The 18536-nt window shown below is 44.5% G+C and overlaps 1 protein-coding gene across 3 annotated transcripts in view; it reads left to right on the top strand.

Annotated features, from left to right (window-relative positions):
* Nucleotides 1-18181, top strand: part of ZFYVE1 (zinc finger FYVE-type containing 1) — a 32230-nt gene extending 14049 nt beyond the window's left edge. For all 3 annotated transcript variants that reach the window (XM_050956584.1, XM_050956583.1, XM_050956582.1), the window contains exons 3-12: nt 1077-1581; nt 3700-3914; nt 7331-7437; nt 8814-8922; nt 9594-9691; nt 9803-9920; nt 10690-10860; nt 11896-12076; nt 14094-14207; nt 16069-18181. In XM_050956584.1, the coding sequence (XP_050812541.1) occupies nt 1077-1581; nt 3700-3914; nt 7331-7437; nt 8814-8922; nt 9594-9691; nt 9803-9920; nt 10690-10860; nt 11896-12076; nt 14094-14207; nt 16069-16301 (1851 nt within the window). In that variant the 3' untranslated portion in view covers nt 16302-18181. The remainder of the gene's footprint in view (nt 1-1076; nt 1582-3699; nt 3915-7330; nt 7438-8813; nt 8923-9593; nt 9692-9802; nt 9921-10689; nt 10861-11895; nt 12077-14093; nt 14208-16068) is intronic.
* Nucleotides 18182-18536: the final 355 nt, after the last annotated feature.

The following is an 18536-nucleotide window of genomic DNA, read 5'->3' as shown; positions in this document are numbered from 1 at the left end:
TTTAATGTACAGTCTACATTTTGCTCACAGATTTCTCCATAGCAGGGTGGGGCGTAAGAATCTGAATCAGTGATCTAAGAATAAACCTATTCAAAGAATCCATTGACTGCCTCCTGATCTCTGTGGCTCTTGTGTTCTGAGATGTTCCAACCATACTAACCTGCAGGGGAGGGGAGTTTTGGGACACACTTGTGAGAGGAGTAGCATATGGGAAGAAATCTTTTCTATTCCTTTTCCTGGGAAATGACCCAGGTATCCAGAAATTAGTGGCCAGTAGAAGGGAAATCGGTGCCCTTCACTATTGTAGGGAACTCCATGGGAGGAGTCAAGTGGGGGAATGAACTGAATTTAATCCCTCTCAGTAAGTGTTTTTATTTTGCTCTTCTTGTGACACAAATTATATTGAGCAAACACCTATTGAAGGAAGGCTGCCTTGTCCTCATGTGAACACACATGGCAAACTACAGTGACCAGACCTTGAGCAGGACAAAAACTTTGAACTCTAAAGCACTGTTATTCTGCAATTGAATTTAGGATTTCAGGTGAGCCTGCCTTGTCTATCTGATCATCTCTTTTATCTGAGCCTAAAAAAAGGCCTAATCAAGTTATTACAAGGTGGAATATCAGGTCTGTCTTGCAGTTTTTAAAAACCTGCTTTAAAAATTGCTTTAATCCACTTCAGAAGTCTGGATCTAAATCTGTCTTTTTTTCCTTTCCCCCTACTCATCCCATATGATATATTGCTCCAGGAGGGGTGTGGGGGGGGGAGGGAACTGGCTTGGAGAATTGGTGATAGGATATGGAGCAGCTGTCATTTGGCCACTGATAATGGAGGGCAAGAGCACCTACATGATGTGGAAGCCTGGGTCCCATTGAAAGTCAATGGGACTTAAGCTCCTACAACCTTGGTGTTTTTGAAAATTTTGCCTGGGACTCCTATATGTCTGTAAGGTTTATAAAGGACCTAAATGAAAGTTGCTCATCCTCACGAACCCTGTGAGCTCTGAAGCCAGCTCTGCTTTTAGTGTTGTCTTTTCTAGTTTCCCATCTGTAATGTAATTTTCTTATTTTGGAAGGTGATAAATGAAGAAGACTTTATTAAGAAACTGGACTGCAAGCCTGACCAACACCTGAAGGTGGTTTCCATCTTTGGGAACACTGGGGATGGCAAGTCACACACCCTTAATCACACTTTCTTCTATGGTCGTGAGGTCTTTAAGACATCTCCAGCCCAAGAATCCTGCACAGTCGGTGTATGGGCAGCCTATGACCCTGTCCACAAAGTGGTGGTGATTGACACAGAAGGTCTGCTTGGGGCCACAGTGAATGTGAGCCAAAGAACGCGGCTGCTTCTGAAGGTCCTGGCCATCTCTGACCTTGTTATCTACCGTACGCATGCTGACAGACTCCACAATGACCTCTTCAAATTCCTTGGAGATGCTTCAGAGGCCTACCTGAAACATTTCACTAAGGAGCTGAAGGCAACCACAGCCCGCTGTGGCTTGGATGTTCCCTTGTCCACTCTGGGTCCTGCAGTCATTATCTTCCATGAGACTGTGCACACCAAGCTACTGGGCTCCGGTGAGTAGGGAAAAAGAAACAGTGAATCAAAATATAGCTAAATGTTATGTGTTAATTGGACTTCCATGTGGAAGATCTGGTTGAGAATCTGGTCTTGCTCATGTTTCAGGCTGGCAGAGGCAGCATGCTATGCTCTGATGGTGGAGTGAGAGATTTATGTCACAGGGTAGCAACCTAGTTAGCCAGTTAATGATCAACACTGATTAGTCCTGAAGGGAATCTCCTGTGATCCTCCTCAACATAGGACAGTGACTGAGGCAGTGGCCCAGGAGGATGGGCAATAGAGCGAGGGCAAGTGAAAGTGGGGGACCCTAACATTTATAATAGGGATGTAGAGGACCCTGTCACAAAAATAAATGAAAACAGATCATACTTACAGAACTAAATGGGTAAGAGGTATGAAATGGACTTGTTTATAAACCTGCACCCTTCCCTGGGCACTGGGATTTCTGGGGATTGATAGCACTCCTAGGCAGGCATGAATTCTAGGAAACACAGACTGAGTGTGTGGTCGCCAGTGGCTGGTGGGTTGTCCTGCTTCTTCCTATGGGAGTCGCTAAAAATATGCAATATTGCCAGTAGGTTTTCCTTCAGTGCCTTACAGGGTGTCAGCACCACTCTGTTTTCATTTCTCACCACTGTCTATTTCCTTCTTCAGTATTTTAACTTGGTTCATTGCATGCCAGACTAAGCATATTTAAGTCATATGGCTTGTTTACACATCTATGGGTGAAATCCTAGCTCCATTGAAGTCAGTGGGCGTTTTGTGGTTGACTTCAAAGGGACGAGGAGTTCACCTACTCTTTCAAAGTGTACACTAAACCCTGTTTTTACTTTGCCCACCACTAGCACGCTCTAATATTTTGAGGGGAGCCCTGGTCAGTGCACCTGGCTACATCAGTGCAGACAGAGGTTAGCTTCCTTCGGTTTGTGTGCATCTAGAAGTGCCCTGCTGTGCAAGACCACAGCAACTCCGTCTAGGCCCACAATATTGTTGCTGGCTTCTTCAGGCTGGGTGTTTGCTGACCACAAGGCACTCAGCAAATAGAAAAACCAAGGAACTGAGCCCAGCATCTCCCTACAGTTATTTTTTCAGAATGTATTTTTAAGCAACGAAGTGGCTATATAAAAATGTTATCACTGTCTCACCTTGGTAGGTAAATGTAGAACAAATAAGGGAGCAGGATTTCACACAGCATGTAGTTAGCTGCTGGAATTTGCTGCCTCAGGAGGCCAGAGTCAAATACTGTAGCTGGTTAATTTTATGACCAATAATGACAGTTGTTGTTATATGCACAAAGGCAGGGTAATAAAAACATATACTTCAGAGCATCAGCTGATCTCTGTGGAAGCCAGAAGGGAAGCCACTCCCCTAACACACACCATATGCAGCAATGCAGAGTTGTCCAGCTTGAGGGATAGTGTTGGGATGTGTGGTTTTTTTTTAAAGGGGTAGGGATTTGCCTTCCTGTGAAGCATACACCATATGCCATTGCTGGAAGCATGTTCTAGGAGTTAGTAGACTGTTGGTGTGACCTGAAATTGCTAATTCTGTGTTGCTGGGTTTTCTGGGGGAGGGTAGACCTAGACTGTCCCTTTCCTGCCATATGGTTTGCATGTAGAATGAACATATAAGTAGTGGAGGGAATGAAGGCGTTAACTCTAAACCTTTCATGGTGTGGCCGAGTGACCCGGAGCCAGGAACTGCTGAATTCTAACACACTGTAACATAAAGCTTGTTTATTTAATGTCAGATATTCCAAATTGGCCTCTAATTTTGGATGCCCCATTTTAGGACTAGTAAACCCAGATTTTCAGAGATGCTGACCACCCACAGTTCCCATTGATTTCAGTTTTAGCTGTGCTCAGCATCTCTCAACTTTGGTTGTAGGGGGCTAACACTGTATCCAAAACAGAGGCGGCTTTTGAAAATATTTCATTCTGCCCATGTGTCAAATGGGAAATACTTCTTTATCTGCATCACAGAAGGGTGGTGAAGAGTAGTTAGGAATATGAGTATAGCACTTTGCATTGTTGAAACACTGCCTGATTGTTAAATAGTATTATGCTAAACCAGCAGTTGTTAATACACCTGTAACTGCTTTTGAATGGGTTTAGATCACCCCTCTGAGGCGCCTGAAAAACTCATCCAGGATCGCTTCCGGAAACTGAGCCGCTTTCCCGAAGCCTTCAGCTCAATCCACTACAAGGGAACGAGGACTTACAATCCCCCCACAGACTTCTCGGGACTTAGGAGAGCTGTGGAGTACCAGCTGGAGAACAATACCACCCGTTCCCCACGACAACCTGGGGTTATCTTCAAAGCGTTGAAAGTAAGTCATTTGCTGCAGTGTGCGGCTCACCAGTGATTAAGGGAGAGGCTCTTGGGGTCCTTATTCATGTCTGGCACCATTCCCAAGTATCATGTACCCTAATAAAGTTCCACAGAAAGCTCTAATGCAGAATTGCGGATATCTAGAGAAAAGGCAAGTCTTCAACGTATCTCATATAGACAGTTGAATGGGCTGGTTGGATCTGTGCTGGGGGAAGACAGCAGGACGGGGGAAAATAAAGAAGAACTTATGGAGACCCCCTGAAGAATCAGATGGAAAGGTTAAAGGAGAACCAGAAAAGCAAAATCTCAAACTCATACCTAGGAGGAAGCTGACTGGGGGAGGAAAGAGAGTACAATGGGTGATACCAAGCTGGGAGGGGTTGCAAGTGCTTTGGAGGATAGGATTATAATTCAAAATGATCTGGACAAACTGGAGAAATGGTCTGAAGTAAATAGGATGAAATTCAATAAGGACAAATGGAAAGTACTCCACTTAGGAAGGAACAATCCATTGCACACATACAAAATGGGAAATGACTGCCTAGGAAGGAGTATTCCGGAAAGGGATCTGGGGGTCATAGTGTACTACAAGCTAAATATGAGTCAACAGTGTTAACACTATTGCAAAAAATGTGAACATCATTCTGGGATGTATTAGCAGGAGTGTTGTCAGCAAGACACGAGAAGTAATTCTTCTGCTCTGCTCCGTGCTGATTAGGCCTCAACTGGAGTATTATTGTGTCCAATTCTGGGTGCCACATTTCAGGAAAGAGGTGGAAAAATTGCAGAAAGTCCAGAGAAGAGCATCAAAAATGATTAAAGATCTAGAAAACATGACTTATGAGGGAAGATTGAAAAAACTGGATTTGTTTAGTCTGGAGAAGAGAAGACTGAGAGAGGACATAACAGTTTTCAAGTTCATAAAAGGTTGTTACAAGGAGGAGAGAGAAGAATTGTTCTTCTTAACTTCCAAGGATAGGACAAGAAGCAATGGGCTTAAATTGCAGCAAGGGAGGTTTAGGTTGGACATTAGGAAAAACTTCCTAACTGTCAGGATGGTTAAGCACTGGAATAAATTGCCTAGGGACATTGTGGAATCTCCATCATTGGAGATTTTTAAGAGCAGGTTAGACAAAAATGGTCTAGATAATACTTAATCCTGCCAAGAGTGCAGGGGACTGGACTAGATGACCTCTCAAGGTCCCTTCCAGTCCTATGAGTCTATGATCCTAGCAGGCAGAGGTTTATGGACATCCAGAGCATGAGGTTGCATACCTGACCATCCTGGCTCATAGCCATTGATGGACCTATCCTACATGATCTTATAAAAAAAATTTTGTAAGCCCAGTTACACTTTTGGCCTTCATAACATCCCTTGAAAGACTTATTTTACCAAAGCAAATGGACAGATTAACAGTATGGCATTTGTCTTTTACAAAATGCCTCACGAAGTAAAATATTTGAGGAGTTTAAATTATTATAATATTATTATTTTACTTTGTGCATAGTCACCCAAGGGACCATCAGGAATTGATTGCCTGGTAGAGATTGATACATACATAAAAGTCAAACAACATTGTATTAGAGAATGTGATAACTCTTTAAAGTAGTAGCATAATCTTTAGTTCATTTGTTCTGCTCTTCGGTATTATCGTGATGGGCTCTCCAGGAATACCTTACATGGATAGAGTTGCCTATTAGAGGTGATGTTTAGTTCAGGCTTCGTGGTAAACAAAGCCTGTAAAAATGAAACTTTAAAAATAACATTATTCTGTCTCTTTAAAGCGTTAAACATAGCTTTTTAAATACTTTATAATACAGGTATAAAAAGTAGGGTTGGACCCTGAAGCTCAGTGTTAGCAGCGGCAGGCATGTTATAAATGCCCAAGACAAACACAGTTGTACCAAAATGGTTGAAAATGGAGAGATCTATGTTGTTACCAGGATACCTGATCTCCAGGCACTCACCTAGACATAGATTTGAAGCAAATATTTTCCTCAGTTTCCCTACAAGAGAGAGTGTTTTCTTGCCTTTCTTCTCTAGATAAAGATCTGACCTTTGGGACCAGTGAAGGTCAGGAACATAGCTCCACCGGGGCAGTACATAATTCTGAGTATCTAATGGGCAAGGGGTGTGGGAAGAATCTGTTGTTTTGCTTTGCTGTTTTTTTAATGAAAGAAGAAAAGTGATTTCTTTTGAAGAGAAGAATATCCACCGCTTCACCATTCCCGCAGCATGTGTGCTGTGGTGGTTTCTTTTTCTCAAGTATTTAAGGGCTATTGCCACATTTTGTTTATGGTGCTGCCAGTTCACATCTAGCCCACATCAATAATCAGAAGGCACTGACAATTGAGAGCCACTTAGTGGTTTGTGTATAATGTGTTTGGTCACAGTCCAGGGGCTAGTCTGCACTGGCAATGCTAAAGCTCTGCTGTGGCAGCACTTTAACATGGCTTGTGTGGTTCCGGCGCAGTGCTGAGAGAGAGCTCTCCCAGTGCTCTGAAAAAACCACCTCCACGAGGGGCGTAGCTGCCAGTGCTGTCTACACTGGTGCTTTACAGCACTGAAACTTGCTGCACTCAGGAGGTGTTTTTTCATACTCCTGAGCGAGAAAGTTGCAGCACTGTAAATTACCAGTGTAGACAAGCCCCAGGTCCAAGTGTAGACATGTCTTCAACACAGAAGCTACCATCACAGCTGGCCCTAATTATCATGCTTGTTTGCAGTATGAGCTCAAAAGCCAAGGACTGAATGGGACCATGGAGAGTGAGCTCCCTTTTCACCTCATATGTGGTCCCTGCAGAATAGGATTGAGGCACTTTGAGAAGGCCCCAGGAGGGAAACTTGCACTATTTCACCATTATTAAAAATAAAGTTTTGCAGGGGGTTAGCTATATGGTTCCCAGTGGCCTTAATTGATGCTAGTTAGTATAAGTCACCTAGCTCAAACCTTGCATGGTGTTTTGAGTATGTAGGACCAAATGTGTCCTTTAGTGTGGAATACAAAATCCTTTTTATCCAACTATTTACTCTGTGCAACCTTCTTCTTCCAACCCCTTCTGCCCTATCATGGAAGTTAGAGATGGAAAAAATCCTTGAGATCATCCATTTCATCTCCCTGTCACATGCAAGATGGTTGATCTTGTTTGGTCTGTATTAGAGGGAAGGCAGAAGGGATTATATTTTTCCTTTGTAGCTCATACACGTATGGTTTCCTGGTCAGTGAGCCATCATTTGTTAGCTACACAGCCCATCTGGCCCTCTCCCAAAGAGGAACCCATGGAGTATCCATGAGAAGCCTCCCAGGATGTCCATGAAGACATGTACCTTTCCAGAAGGCTGTCACTGGCCTGGTGAATCAATGTCTTTGTTGCTCTGAATTCCTCAGCAATTTCTCTCACTTGATCTGACAGGCACTGAGCGACCGGTTCAGCGGTGAGATTCCTGATGACCAGATGGCTCACAGCTCCTTCTTTCCGGATGAGTATTTCACCTGCTCTACTGTATGCCTCAGCTGTGGGTAAGTAGGCAAGACACACCCTCATCCCTCTGGGAGACAGTACTGTCAAGATCTGCAGCATCAGAATGCATTGTCATAGTGAGGTCACAAGTACCTTGGAGAAGCATCATCAGCATAGGCAGTGACTTCAGTGTGGTAACTCCTTAGTCTGAATACAGAATTTGTATGTTTCCCCTGACACCAAAACCCATTTGAACTCCCTGAAAAGCAGTTCTATGTGTGTACTGTGGAGGCTGCAGTCTCTGTGTCCCAGTTAGACAATATGGTCTCGTTTTCATATAGCAGTAAGGCCTTACTTGAATTGCGGGACCAATGTCAAAAAATTGCAGCTGAGTTGCAGACAAGCCATGGAAAATTGGGGAAAAGTAATAATGGACATTCTTATTTGCAGGCAGTAGAAAAGTCCATTATTACTTTTTCTGTGATTTTTCCACTGTCGGCCCTTGGGGCTAAGAGTGGTTGCCCGGGGCTCCCTCTGTCAAAATTGCAGTGGAAACCTAATATTGTGGAATCTGCAATATCGCAAGTTAAGTATCAGTGTAATCTCTTTTTGCCCACATCCCTTCCGTAGTGTTCATAAGCACGTGGTCTCAGAACTTGCAAGTTCCTCAAAAGGGCAGAGTGTGAAATGAGTGGTCTACAAGAATCCCTTGAAGTCAGAAATAATTGCCCTGTGAGACTTTCTGTTATGTTTATTACAAAAACATCACCAAAACATCCACACGTCCAACCTTGGACTGTGACCTGAAGCCACACCCACTGGGGCTGATGAGATTTTGCATACTAACCTGTCAGATGCATCAGAACTTGACTGCAAGTCCTGTCTAATGAAAGCCCAGGTAGTGTGGAAAGTGGTGCTGATAATTCAGTAGGTGGCATTCATCCTTCTGAGTCTGTACTGAGCTGTATCAGCATGGTGCTATGGAAGATTGTGCTACTGGAAGTCCTGCCTCTCAAATAAGGTGTAAAACTACTTTCTCTGTCTTTTATGGTCATTAAAGATTCACTAGCACTTCTTTGTAACAGCTGAGATGTTAGTTCTCATGTCTTGGCCAAATTTCAAACTTGCTTAGTTCCATCTAGATCCCTCGTGAAGCTTCTGTTGGATACAGTATTCACTTCCTGTACTAAATTGCTGTATAATGTTGATATGAAACCGCTGCTTACCCTACTCCGTGGTGGCTGCATTTCAATGGCCAATGAAGTCACTGTTGGATGTATAGCTTTTAAAGTGCTTTGGTATTAAAAGGACTATACAAACATATGATATTGAATAAAACCTAGATTTAGTTGTGGCAACTTAGCAGACCTTATCCCGAGATCAGTCCTGTACCAGTGACTTTCTAGCCTGCTCACTGTTTGCTTCTGAATTCCAGGTGTGGCTGTAAGAACAGTATGAACCATGCGAAAGAAGGAGTTCCTCATGAAGCCAAAAGCCGCTGCAGATACTCCCACCAGTACGATAACAGAGTCTATACCTGCAAGGTAATCAGAACCCTAGGGATGGGGTCCAGTACATGGAGAGGGAGAAGAGGGGAACCCACGTCCTGGGAATGAGAAGTGTTACTCTCATGTGCCTGTGGTCTTGCTCCTTTTTTCTGTTGAAGACTCGTGGGAACAACCTTTTGGCCTTGACTTGGCAACAAGATTCCTGTCGATCTTTAACAGTTCTTGGGTAATTGTTCTGTTTGCCGGCAGCCCAGTCACACTGCTTGAATTTTTCGCGGACTGAATCACCAAGGGCTGTGCTGCTGCCATTTCTCAGGACAGGTTAAGCATTAGGTGTTGCTCTTCAGTCTCAGTGAATGTAAAAGCCCCTGAATTGCTCTCTCTATTTCCTACCAGCCACCTCTAATGATGATTTTTTTGGGAGGGGGCGGGTGTATGTAACTCAAAGGTCACATGGAGGAGCCTGGAGGTTACTTCACCCACAGCCATAATTTTATTGTTGTTTAGACAAATGACATCATTTGGGTTATAATGCACAAAAAATCCATTATCAATGATGAGGTCCATCAGGTGGCCCCTTTAGCAAACAATCTCCACAAACACACACCAGATAAGACCTTTAAACCCACTCGTGGCCAAACAGTCTCATGGGACTTGGTGTCTGGGCTGCCAAAACATGTGATTCTAATCAAACACTCCTGTTCCAGGCTTGTTACGAGCGTGGGAAGGAAGTCAATGTGGTGCCAAAAACATCTGCTTCCACTGATTCTCCTTGGATGGGCCTTGCCAAGTACGCCTGGTCAGGGTGAGTGCAGGAGCAGGCAGTCTTTCTGCTCTCCCTTTCCTTTCCTCTTCCAACTCCTTTGGGCCTCCATCCCCTTGCTAGGTAATCAGTTCTACTTGTTCCTCACTGCAGGTATGTGATTGAGTGCCCCAACTGTGGAGTGGTATACCGCAGCCGGCAGTACTGGTTCGGGAACCAAGATCCTGTGGACACAGTGGTGAGGACAGAAATTGAGCACGTCTGGCCAGGAGTAAGTCTTGTTGTTGGGGTGCTTTGGAGGTGTGGGGGTTTCTTTTTTTTTTCTTTTTTTGCATAATGGCAGAAAAAATGGACTGACTCTTGCTATGGCAGCTGCCCCTGCTGTTTGAAGCATGGAGCCCTTTCCAGGGTGGGCCTTCTCTTAGCAAGAGGCAGTTTACCCAAGTGGACATTTAAATGGATTGGACACATCACAATGTTGCAGTGGTCCCCAAGATATGAGCTAGAAAACCCAACAGGTCTTTCCCATCTCTGATTAATAAGTAAAATTACTCTACATTTTTATAGTGGGCTTTCATCCCAATATGCTCCTTACACACATCCCCACTGAAATCCAGTCACCAGCTGCACAGCATGCTGAACAACAGTGGGAGTAAGGGACATATGAGCAAACCTCCTACTCTTACAGAAAGTGCCGTGGGATATTCAATAGCCACATGAGACAGGAGTCAGGACAGGACCTTGTTTTTTAAGGTCCCACTGAAAGTTTTGCACAGAGTAAATTGAACAGTACTCAGCCTACCTTGGAAGGATGAAGAACTGGGTTGACGTGAACATTTGGACTCCTGGTGTGAATGTTTTTGAACCATTAAGACATCCCCTGTCTCTAAAAAAGATGGGAGTGTGATTCTTCCAGTTGGTGTTCTCCGTTTTAACAGCAGCAGTGGATGGGCATTTCCTCCAAGAAGCATCTACTTAGGAGAAGAAAACGTTTCCTTGTCTGTTTTTCCGTTTTCATGTAAATCCCCATTGTGTTATAGACAGATGGATTTCTGAAAGACAACAACAATGCAGCTCAGCGCCTGTTGGATGGGATGAATTTCATGGCACAGTCTGTGTCTGAGCTCAGCCTGGGACCCACAAAAGCTGTGACCTCTTGGCTGACGGACCAGATTGCCCCTGCCTACTGGAGACCCAACTCTCAAATCCTGGTACGTAGCAGCTGCGGTACTTTCATGCTGTTGAGGGAACCTCCTCCCTTTGCTTAGCTGCACATAACCATTCCGCCACACCTTCTCCAAAAATAAAATTACAAAGTAACCAGTTAAAAAAAATCTGATAGATTTCAGGTGCCTTGTTTCCTGTGGATTGCAAACTGCAGCTCACCTACCTTCAGCAGCTCTTCAGAGCCAATGGCAGGGACCCTTGCTATTCACATTCTTGGCGTGGCCTGAGAAAGATAATGTCAGATGCCTTCTTCCCTGGATGTGCAATTTGTCCCCTTAGCATTCCAATGACCCTTCCTGCTTCTTCAAGTTGGACCCATTCCCACCATCAATACTGTTGGTAAAAATGCTGGCTCCCACATGCTTGCTCTTGAGTCTAAATAATCAAAGCTGAAGTCCTGGCCTCCCATTTTTGCATTCCCACTTTTGCAAATGCAACCAATTTGTACAAAATATGAAGCTGGAGATGAATACTTGGCCCTTACAATTCAGTTAGAGAGAGACTCCCAGTTCCTTTGAGAAGGCATTTAAAAGGAATTGGGCAGATGGCTAAAATGGAAATGGCCATCTTATCTTTGTTTTCGAAAACTTTCAAGTGCCCACTGATCAACTGCCTAGACCTGTAGGCACCCAAGAAAGCGTAGCTGTAACCATTCATGGATGCAACCATGGGGTTCATAGTAATGCTGCTGGCCTAGGCACAGCATGCTAGCCTTCCCATGGGTCCCTTCTTTGAGTATGAAGTCATCGAGCCAGAAGGACAATGCTGGCACCACCCCAAGTGGTGTCTATGCCGGAGACACTTCAGTGAAAGACATCAAAAAGTCTCTGCAGTGCAAGTACAGATCAGTTAACTGTGAGACTTACTTACAGTACGTTCCCCACTTGTGCAGGATCCAGTCACTTTCATGAGTGCCATTGTCCCTGCCATCTTGTGATCTAGCTCTTGGACGCTTTTCATACTGGAGATAATTAGGAAAATCAAACTAATAGTTTCTCTTTCTGGTTTGTCTTTTTCAGAATTGCAACAAGTGTGGCACATCCTTTAAAGATAATGATACTAAACATCACTGTCGGGCCTGCGGGGAGGGCTTCTGCGATGGCTGCTCTTCCAAGACCCGCCCCGTCCCTGAGCGGGGCTGGGGACCGGCGCCAGTGAGAGTGTGTGACAACTGCCTTGACAGCAGGGGCATCCGGTTAGGTAATCCTGACCTGACTGTGCTAGTTCTGGGAATGGAGGGAAATTCTCCACCTTCCTGTCAGTATTAACCATATGTTGTGTCTGAAATCTTACCACTGATTTTCTGTCAAAAGCCCCATTCTAGGGCAGATAGGGAAGTTGGCCCGTAAATTGATCCAACTGATGCCCTTGTAATGGGTGTAGATCGTGCCATTCTTTGGGGTACACGCCACCTCCGAGCAGGATTCGAATTTATGTTTGTGAATGCTTCTGGTGGGGAAAGATGAACTCTTAGAGACCCTTTTTACTGCAGGTTTCAGTGTAGCAGCCGTGTTAGTCTGTATCCGCAAAAAGAACAGGAGTACTTGTGGCACCTTAGAGACTAACAAATTTATTTCAGCATAAGCTTTCGTGAGCTACAGCTCACTTCTTCGGGTGCATAGAATGGAACACACAGACAGGAGATATTTATACATACAGAGAACATGAAAAGGTGGAAGTATGCATACCAACAGGAAGCGTCTAATCAATTGAGATGAGCTATCATCAGCAGGAGAAAAAAAACTTTTGAAGTGATAATTGAGATGACCCATAGAAGGTGTGAGGAGAACTTAACATAGGGAAATAGATTCAATTAGTGTAATGACCCAACCATTCCTAGTCTCTGTTTAAACCTAAATTAATTGTATCTAATTTGCATATTAATTCGAGTTCAGCAGTCTCTCTTTGGAGTCTGTTTTTAAAGTTTTTTTGTTGCAAAATTGCCACCTTCAAGCCTGTCACTGAGTGGTTAGAGAGGCTGAAGAGTTCTCCCACTGGTTTTTGAATGTTATGATTCCTGATGTCAGATTTGTGTCCATTTATTCTTTTGCGTAGAGACTGTCCGGTTTGGCCAATGTACATAGCAGAGGGGCATTGCTGGCACATGATGGCATACATCACGTTGGTAGATTTGCAGGTGAATGAGCCCCTGATGGCGTGGCTGATGTGATTAGGTCCTATGATGGTGTCACTTGAATAGATATGTGGACAGAGCTGGCATTGGGCTTTGTTGCAAGGATAGGTTCCTGGGTTAGTGTTTATGTTATATGGTGTGCGGTTGCTGGTGAGTATTTGCTTCAGGTTGGGAGGCTGTCTATAAGCGAGGACTGGCCTGTCTCCCAAGATCTGTGAGAGGGAGGGATCACCTTTAAGGACAGGTTGTAGATCTTTGATGATGCACTGGAGAGGTTTTAGTTGGGGGCTGTAGCTGATGGCTAGTGGCGTTCTGTTATTTTCTTTGTTGGGCCTGTCCTGTAGTAGGTGGCTTCTGGGTACTCTTCTGGCTCTGTCAATCTGTTTTTTCACTTCAGCAGGTGGGTATTGTAGTTTTAAGAATACTTGACAGAGATATTGTAGATGTTTGTCTCTGTCTGAGGGATTGGAGCAAATGGAGTTGTATCTTAGAGCTTGGCTGTAGACAATGGATCGTGTGGTGTGTCCTGGATGGAAGCTGGAGGCATGTAGGTAAGTATAGCTGTCAGTGGGTTTCCGGTATAAGGTGGTGTTTATGTGACCATCACTTATTAGCACAGTAGTGTCTAGGAAATGGACCGCTTGTGTGGGTTGGTCTAGGCTGAGGTTGAGGTTTTTACTGCAAGTACCATTCACAAGAAATTACTACTGAAAAATCTGATCTCTTGGAGGAATTATTTCTAAATTGGACTTTATCCCAATATCCCAGAAGGCAACATCTGCTGGTGGGGAGATAGCATCCCTCTGCACTGGTCTTAGAGCAGATGGTGTCTTGTCCATATGGGTGGAGGAAAAGTGTAACAGTGAAGGTCATGCAAATTTCCCCAAGGAAGGCACGGTGGGTGTGAAATAAAGGCTGAATGGTGTTTGGGATGCCAGAGAACCCCAGGCCTACGCTACAGGTGCTGCACCTAACCAACCAAGTTACCTTGGTTTAACATTAGTTTCTCTAATAATACAGATTAACTGAGACTTGGCAGGAACTGTGCCTTGGGTTTTGAACCATAACTTTTCTATCATGCAGATGTGCCCGAGTCACAGACAGAGGAAGAAGGTGGGACGCTGATCGCCAGGAAGGTTGGTGAGGCAGTGCAGAACACTCTTGGAGCTGTGGTGACTGCCATAGACATTCCACTAGGTGGGTGCTCTTTGCTTCCAATTGTTTTTCTAACAACATTTTGGTTGGGTATGTCAGAGCTGTTTGTTAAACTTCAGTGCTTGAAATGAGCTGGCATGGCACACTGACCCTTCTTATCCCAGAGTGCCAATGTGGGTCGAGGGTCCCCCTTCTGACTGCTTCCCCTGCAGGGCCATGGGCCCCGCCAAGCTCTCTTCCTATGTTTCCTCTACTTCCTCAGCATTTTATTTCCAGTTTATGCCTTCTCACTTCTATTCTGTTGGCAGTCCAGCATCACAGATCCTTGAGTTCTGAGTATTACTTCTCGATACGCCAGTAGGGTTATTGCAGTGATTTGACAGGCTGAGTTTCCTAGGCTGTACTTAAAAAATCATGGCCAAACTATGAGACATTCTATCAGGTTTGTAGAGGTTCTGAGTGCCTGCAGCTCCAGTTGACAAAATTGGGATCTTTGGGTGCTCGGTACTTCTGCAAATCAGGACCAAGAAATTTAAACATCCAGTAACTGGGAGGATGGTCCTTAATGCTGAAGTTAGTACAATGACAGTATGCTGGTTGTTAGTGCGCTCGATACCAACCCAGGTGCCTCGGCAGATACCTGGGTTTAAATGTTGTTCCATAGCTGGACTGCTGTTTGTTCTGCTGACCAGCCCCCCACAAGAGGTACACAGCAGTAGAGGGTGAAGAATTGCATTAACCACTGATCAGACCTTCTCGACATTGCTCTGTCTGGAATTTACTCAGGCTGGTAGATCTTTTATTATTTAATAAAATGGTAGCAGAAATGATGTTGGTGTTACCACCATTGTACACATACCTGAAAGAGTGATGATTACATTGTTTTGGCCGCCCAGCTGAACTGCAATGGACAGAAGATAAGGCAGAGAAAGCCAATGTTCTCTGAACGAGTCCTGGCCGGAGGAGGTGTCCACCTCCACTTATTCTGGATGGCCTTCTGCAAAAAATGACAAAAAATTAGTAAAGTGGGGCTGTGCTTTTCTCCCAGCCCAGAATCTCTTCCTTTCTTGGTATAATACTCTGTTTGTGGGATCACTCCAGTAATTCAGGGAGATTTGATCACCCCGTTCTCTTGAGGAGCCAAGACTAGGGGTTAAGAATACTAGCTGCCCTACTTCCACAGTGTGAACTACAAGAAGTCCATGACATTGTGTGGGCTGTATGGCCCACAGAGATCTATTAGATCTACTTAACTTGCTATGCCAGGATGAATAAGATTTAATGCAAGAATTTTTATGTTTAGGTCACTGGTCCAAATCCAGCCAAGGTCAGTAGTCACCAAGTGTTGTAAGCCACTGATTGCTATTTGGTGCCTGATGTGGAATGAACTGAAGTTCTCAGTCTGGTTACTAGTAGACAGGCATCCACATCATGTGCTATAAATTGGTGTCCTAGGTGGCAGTCTTAGCAAAAAGGTCTAGGATTGAGAGAGACTTGGAGACTGATCTGCTATCTGGCCCCTGACTTGGTCAGGGTTGAATGTGGAGGGGAAGCTTGCAGTGCATGTTGCTCCTATTGGATTTCCTTCTCTAGGGCTACCAAACCAGCTCAAACTAATTATTATTATTATTTATTAAACAATGGTGTAGTGGTAGTAGGGTCCCCATTAAACTAATGCCATTGAATTGTGTAGGGGCAGAATATGAAAGATTTGGAATAGCCTGAACTAGTAGCAGATGCCTGCTGGAATGAAGTGTTCTGTGGGCAGAACTTAACAGTTTCCATAATGAGCTCCTTGGAAAGGCACAGACATTGCTTGTAGTCCTTGTGTCCTCCTCCCCCTCTTCCTTAGCAAAGAACAGGAGACATTCTAATTGCCGTGGTTCTTTCTAATCCTTTGTAGGGCTTGTGAAAGATGCTGCTAGACCTGCTTACTGGGTGCCGGATCATGAAATCCTGCACTGCCACAACTGCCAGAAGGAGTTCAACATCAAGCTCTCTAAACACCACTGTCGAGCCTGCGGCCAGGGATTCTGCGATGAATGTTCAAACGAGCGCCGAGCAGTCCCTTCCCGCGGATGGGATCATCCAGTGCGAGTCTGTTTTAACTGCAATAAGAAACCCGGCGATCTTTAACCCCAGCTTCCTGTCTGGGTCCTTTATGATTCCTTAGGTTCTCAGGGTTAGAAAAAAATATTTGGTCTCCCTTTCACCTTTTGCAGCCAGAGTGCATGTTTCTGATCTCGGGCCTGCTCTCATGTTCTACCCATCTTGGAATGCTGGGACATGAGCTCAAGTGAGTAAACTGGACCTTCAGGTTTTAATTGTAAGCTGATTGGGGAAGGGGGGGCTCACATAAATGAGCAACCCAAATCCAATGTATTTTATTCCAGTTTAAACATCTATATCTATATAATTTAGTATGTTAAGGATGCCAGTGGCTAGTGAAGTTTTGAATATTTCTAGTTCAAATAAGAGATGCAGCTGGACCCTGCTGTATTGGGTCGAATTCATAGCCACTGCAGTGCCTTCTAATTTTTCTCTTGAAGCATTTTGCTCATCACACAGTCCGATTGTAAAGGTTTGGACCCTTTGCTGCCAGGAGGGTCCACGGCTCCCCATGATGAATTGCATCTGATAATGGGAAGGGCCCTGCCTCTGGAAGCTCCACCTGCTGGCACTGAAGGGGTTTGCAAAATCCATTTGAATTGTGGTAACAAATGCTAGTCTGGCAGGTCATGAGACTGCAGTGCAGGTGAGTGGAGGTGAACCTAGCACCATGGCAGAGATCAAGCTAGAGTTGTTGAAAGGAAAACAAATGATGTGGAAAATGCTAGGGCATCTGAGGTAGAACCCATTTCCACGTCAGCACAAGATTGCAGGCCTGACTCTTCTTGACCATGTTCCCATGCGCTTGGATTTCCTTCCTGGAGCACTTTAACTGCTTTATGAGGTTCATCAGAAGCTAAGAGGCTTGTGACCAGAACGAGGCAAGTGCCTGTTTTCTGGAAGATTGCATGACCTGCAGTCTAGTGTTTGCTAGGCTTACTAAAGTTTTAAAGGGTCCCCAAATCCATGGTGCCATCAATGGTCTTGCAGACGGCTGCATAGAAATGGAACAGATTTGACTGTGATCTTTTTTATAAAAACAACAACCAACCAACCAACCAAACCTACAGATCCAGCTGCAAAACAGGAATCTCTTCTCAGCTCTTATAGCAAGTGGCACTCACTGGACTTTACCCTTCCATAAAGGTCTGCATTGAACCACTGAATTTATCAGCAATGAGCAAACCACTGTGCTCAACTGATACACTCCTTTTCTGTGGGTTTTGGCTCTCATGACAAGAAATAAGAGACCATCATGAACTGAACTTTTGGCTTATGTAGACAAGGGATGCTCCCATGGAGGGGACTTGTCTCCAATTGTAGTGGCTGGAGTTTGACACGATACCCTGAAACTGATTTAGTTCTACCCGTTAAACATGCCCTTGTGTAGCTCAATGATTGACACCCTCTGTTAGGACTATATTATTAAATTAACTGCTATAAAAGACTAGACCTTCTGAACAAGTGTGCTGGCTCTGGCCTTTTAACTAACAGTTCTTGCTCTCACCCCTGAAGGAACCTGTTTGCAAAGTGACTGCCCCAGGCACCTGTTCCCAGACTTCACGCCGAAGCTGAAATGGAATGTGTGGTAGGAAACCTTCCCTGCTGATTAAACTTGCCAGAGACTGACTTGTATTTTGTAATAAAAGGCTGTCATAAGCTGACAGTCACCTGGAAGGGAGTGGGGGATAGGAGTGGGTAACAGTCCTGTCTTAGAAAAGACATTTTACAGCATAACTGTGCACTTTGAGCTGTTTATTTTTGAATAGGTGGTGAACAATGCAATTTTGTTGTTGGTTTGAAGACCATGCCCTGTGTGGCTTCCATGCATGTAGCTTTACTACCATGTTAATGCACAAAGAGGAAACCATCCATGACATTCCTTGTATAAAATCTTCACTTCAGAATCTCTGTGTCATTGACTTGTTAGAATTTTGTCCTGCCATAGGCAGATGTACTGCCTCAGTCCATTTAAGACAAAGTGCTGTTTATGCATTTCTAGCACATGCATTGTGGTGGTATCCGAGTGCCTATTGGGACATGGAGTCCAATCCCGACTGACAGATCTAGTGCTCTGGGGTGTTGGGACTGTGCTGAGATCGTGTCAGCAAAGCAAGAGCCTTTTGTTGTGCTTACCTTAAATGGGGTTGATGTTGGGGGAAATGTTGTCGCTGAGGATCAGTAAAATAAAGAAGAGAAGCAACAGGTAACCCTAAATAAGGTAGCAACAGGAAAGGTAAGAGACTCGGCTAAGGCCTTGTC

Source organism: Gopherus flavomarginatus, chromosome 5 (assembly GCF_025201925.1).
Source record: "Gopherus flavomarginatus isolate rGopFla2 chromosome 5, rGopFla2.mat.asm, whole genome shotgun sequence".
NCBI classification, from domain to species: domain Eukaryota; kingdom Metazoa; phylum Chordata; order Testudines; family Testudinidae; genus Gopherus; species Gopherus flavomarginatus.
Note: the sequence above shows the minus strand (reverse complement) of the source record. Positions and strands in the feature narration are given on the sequence as shown.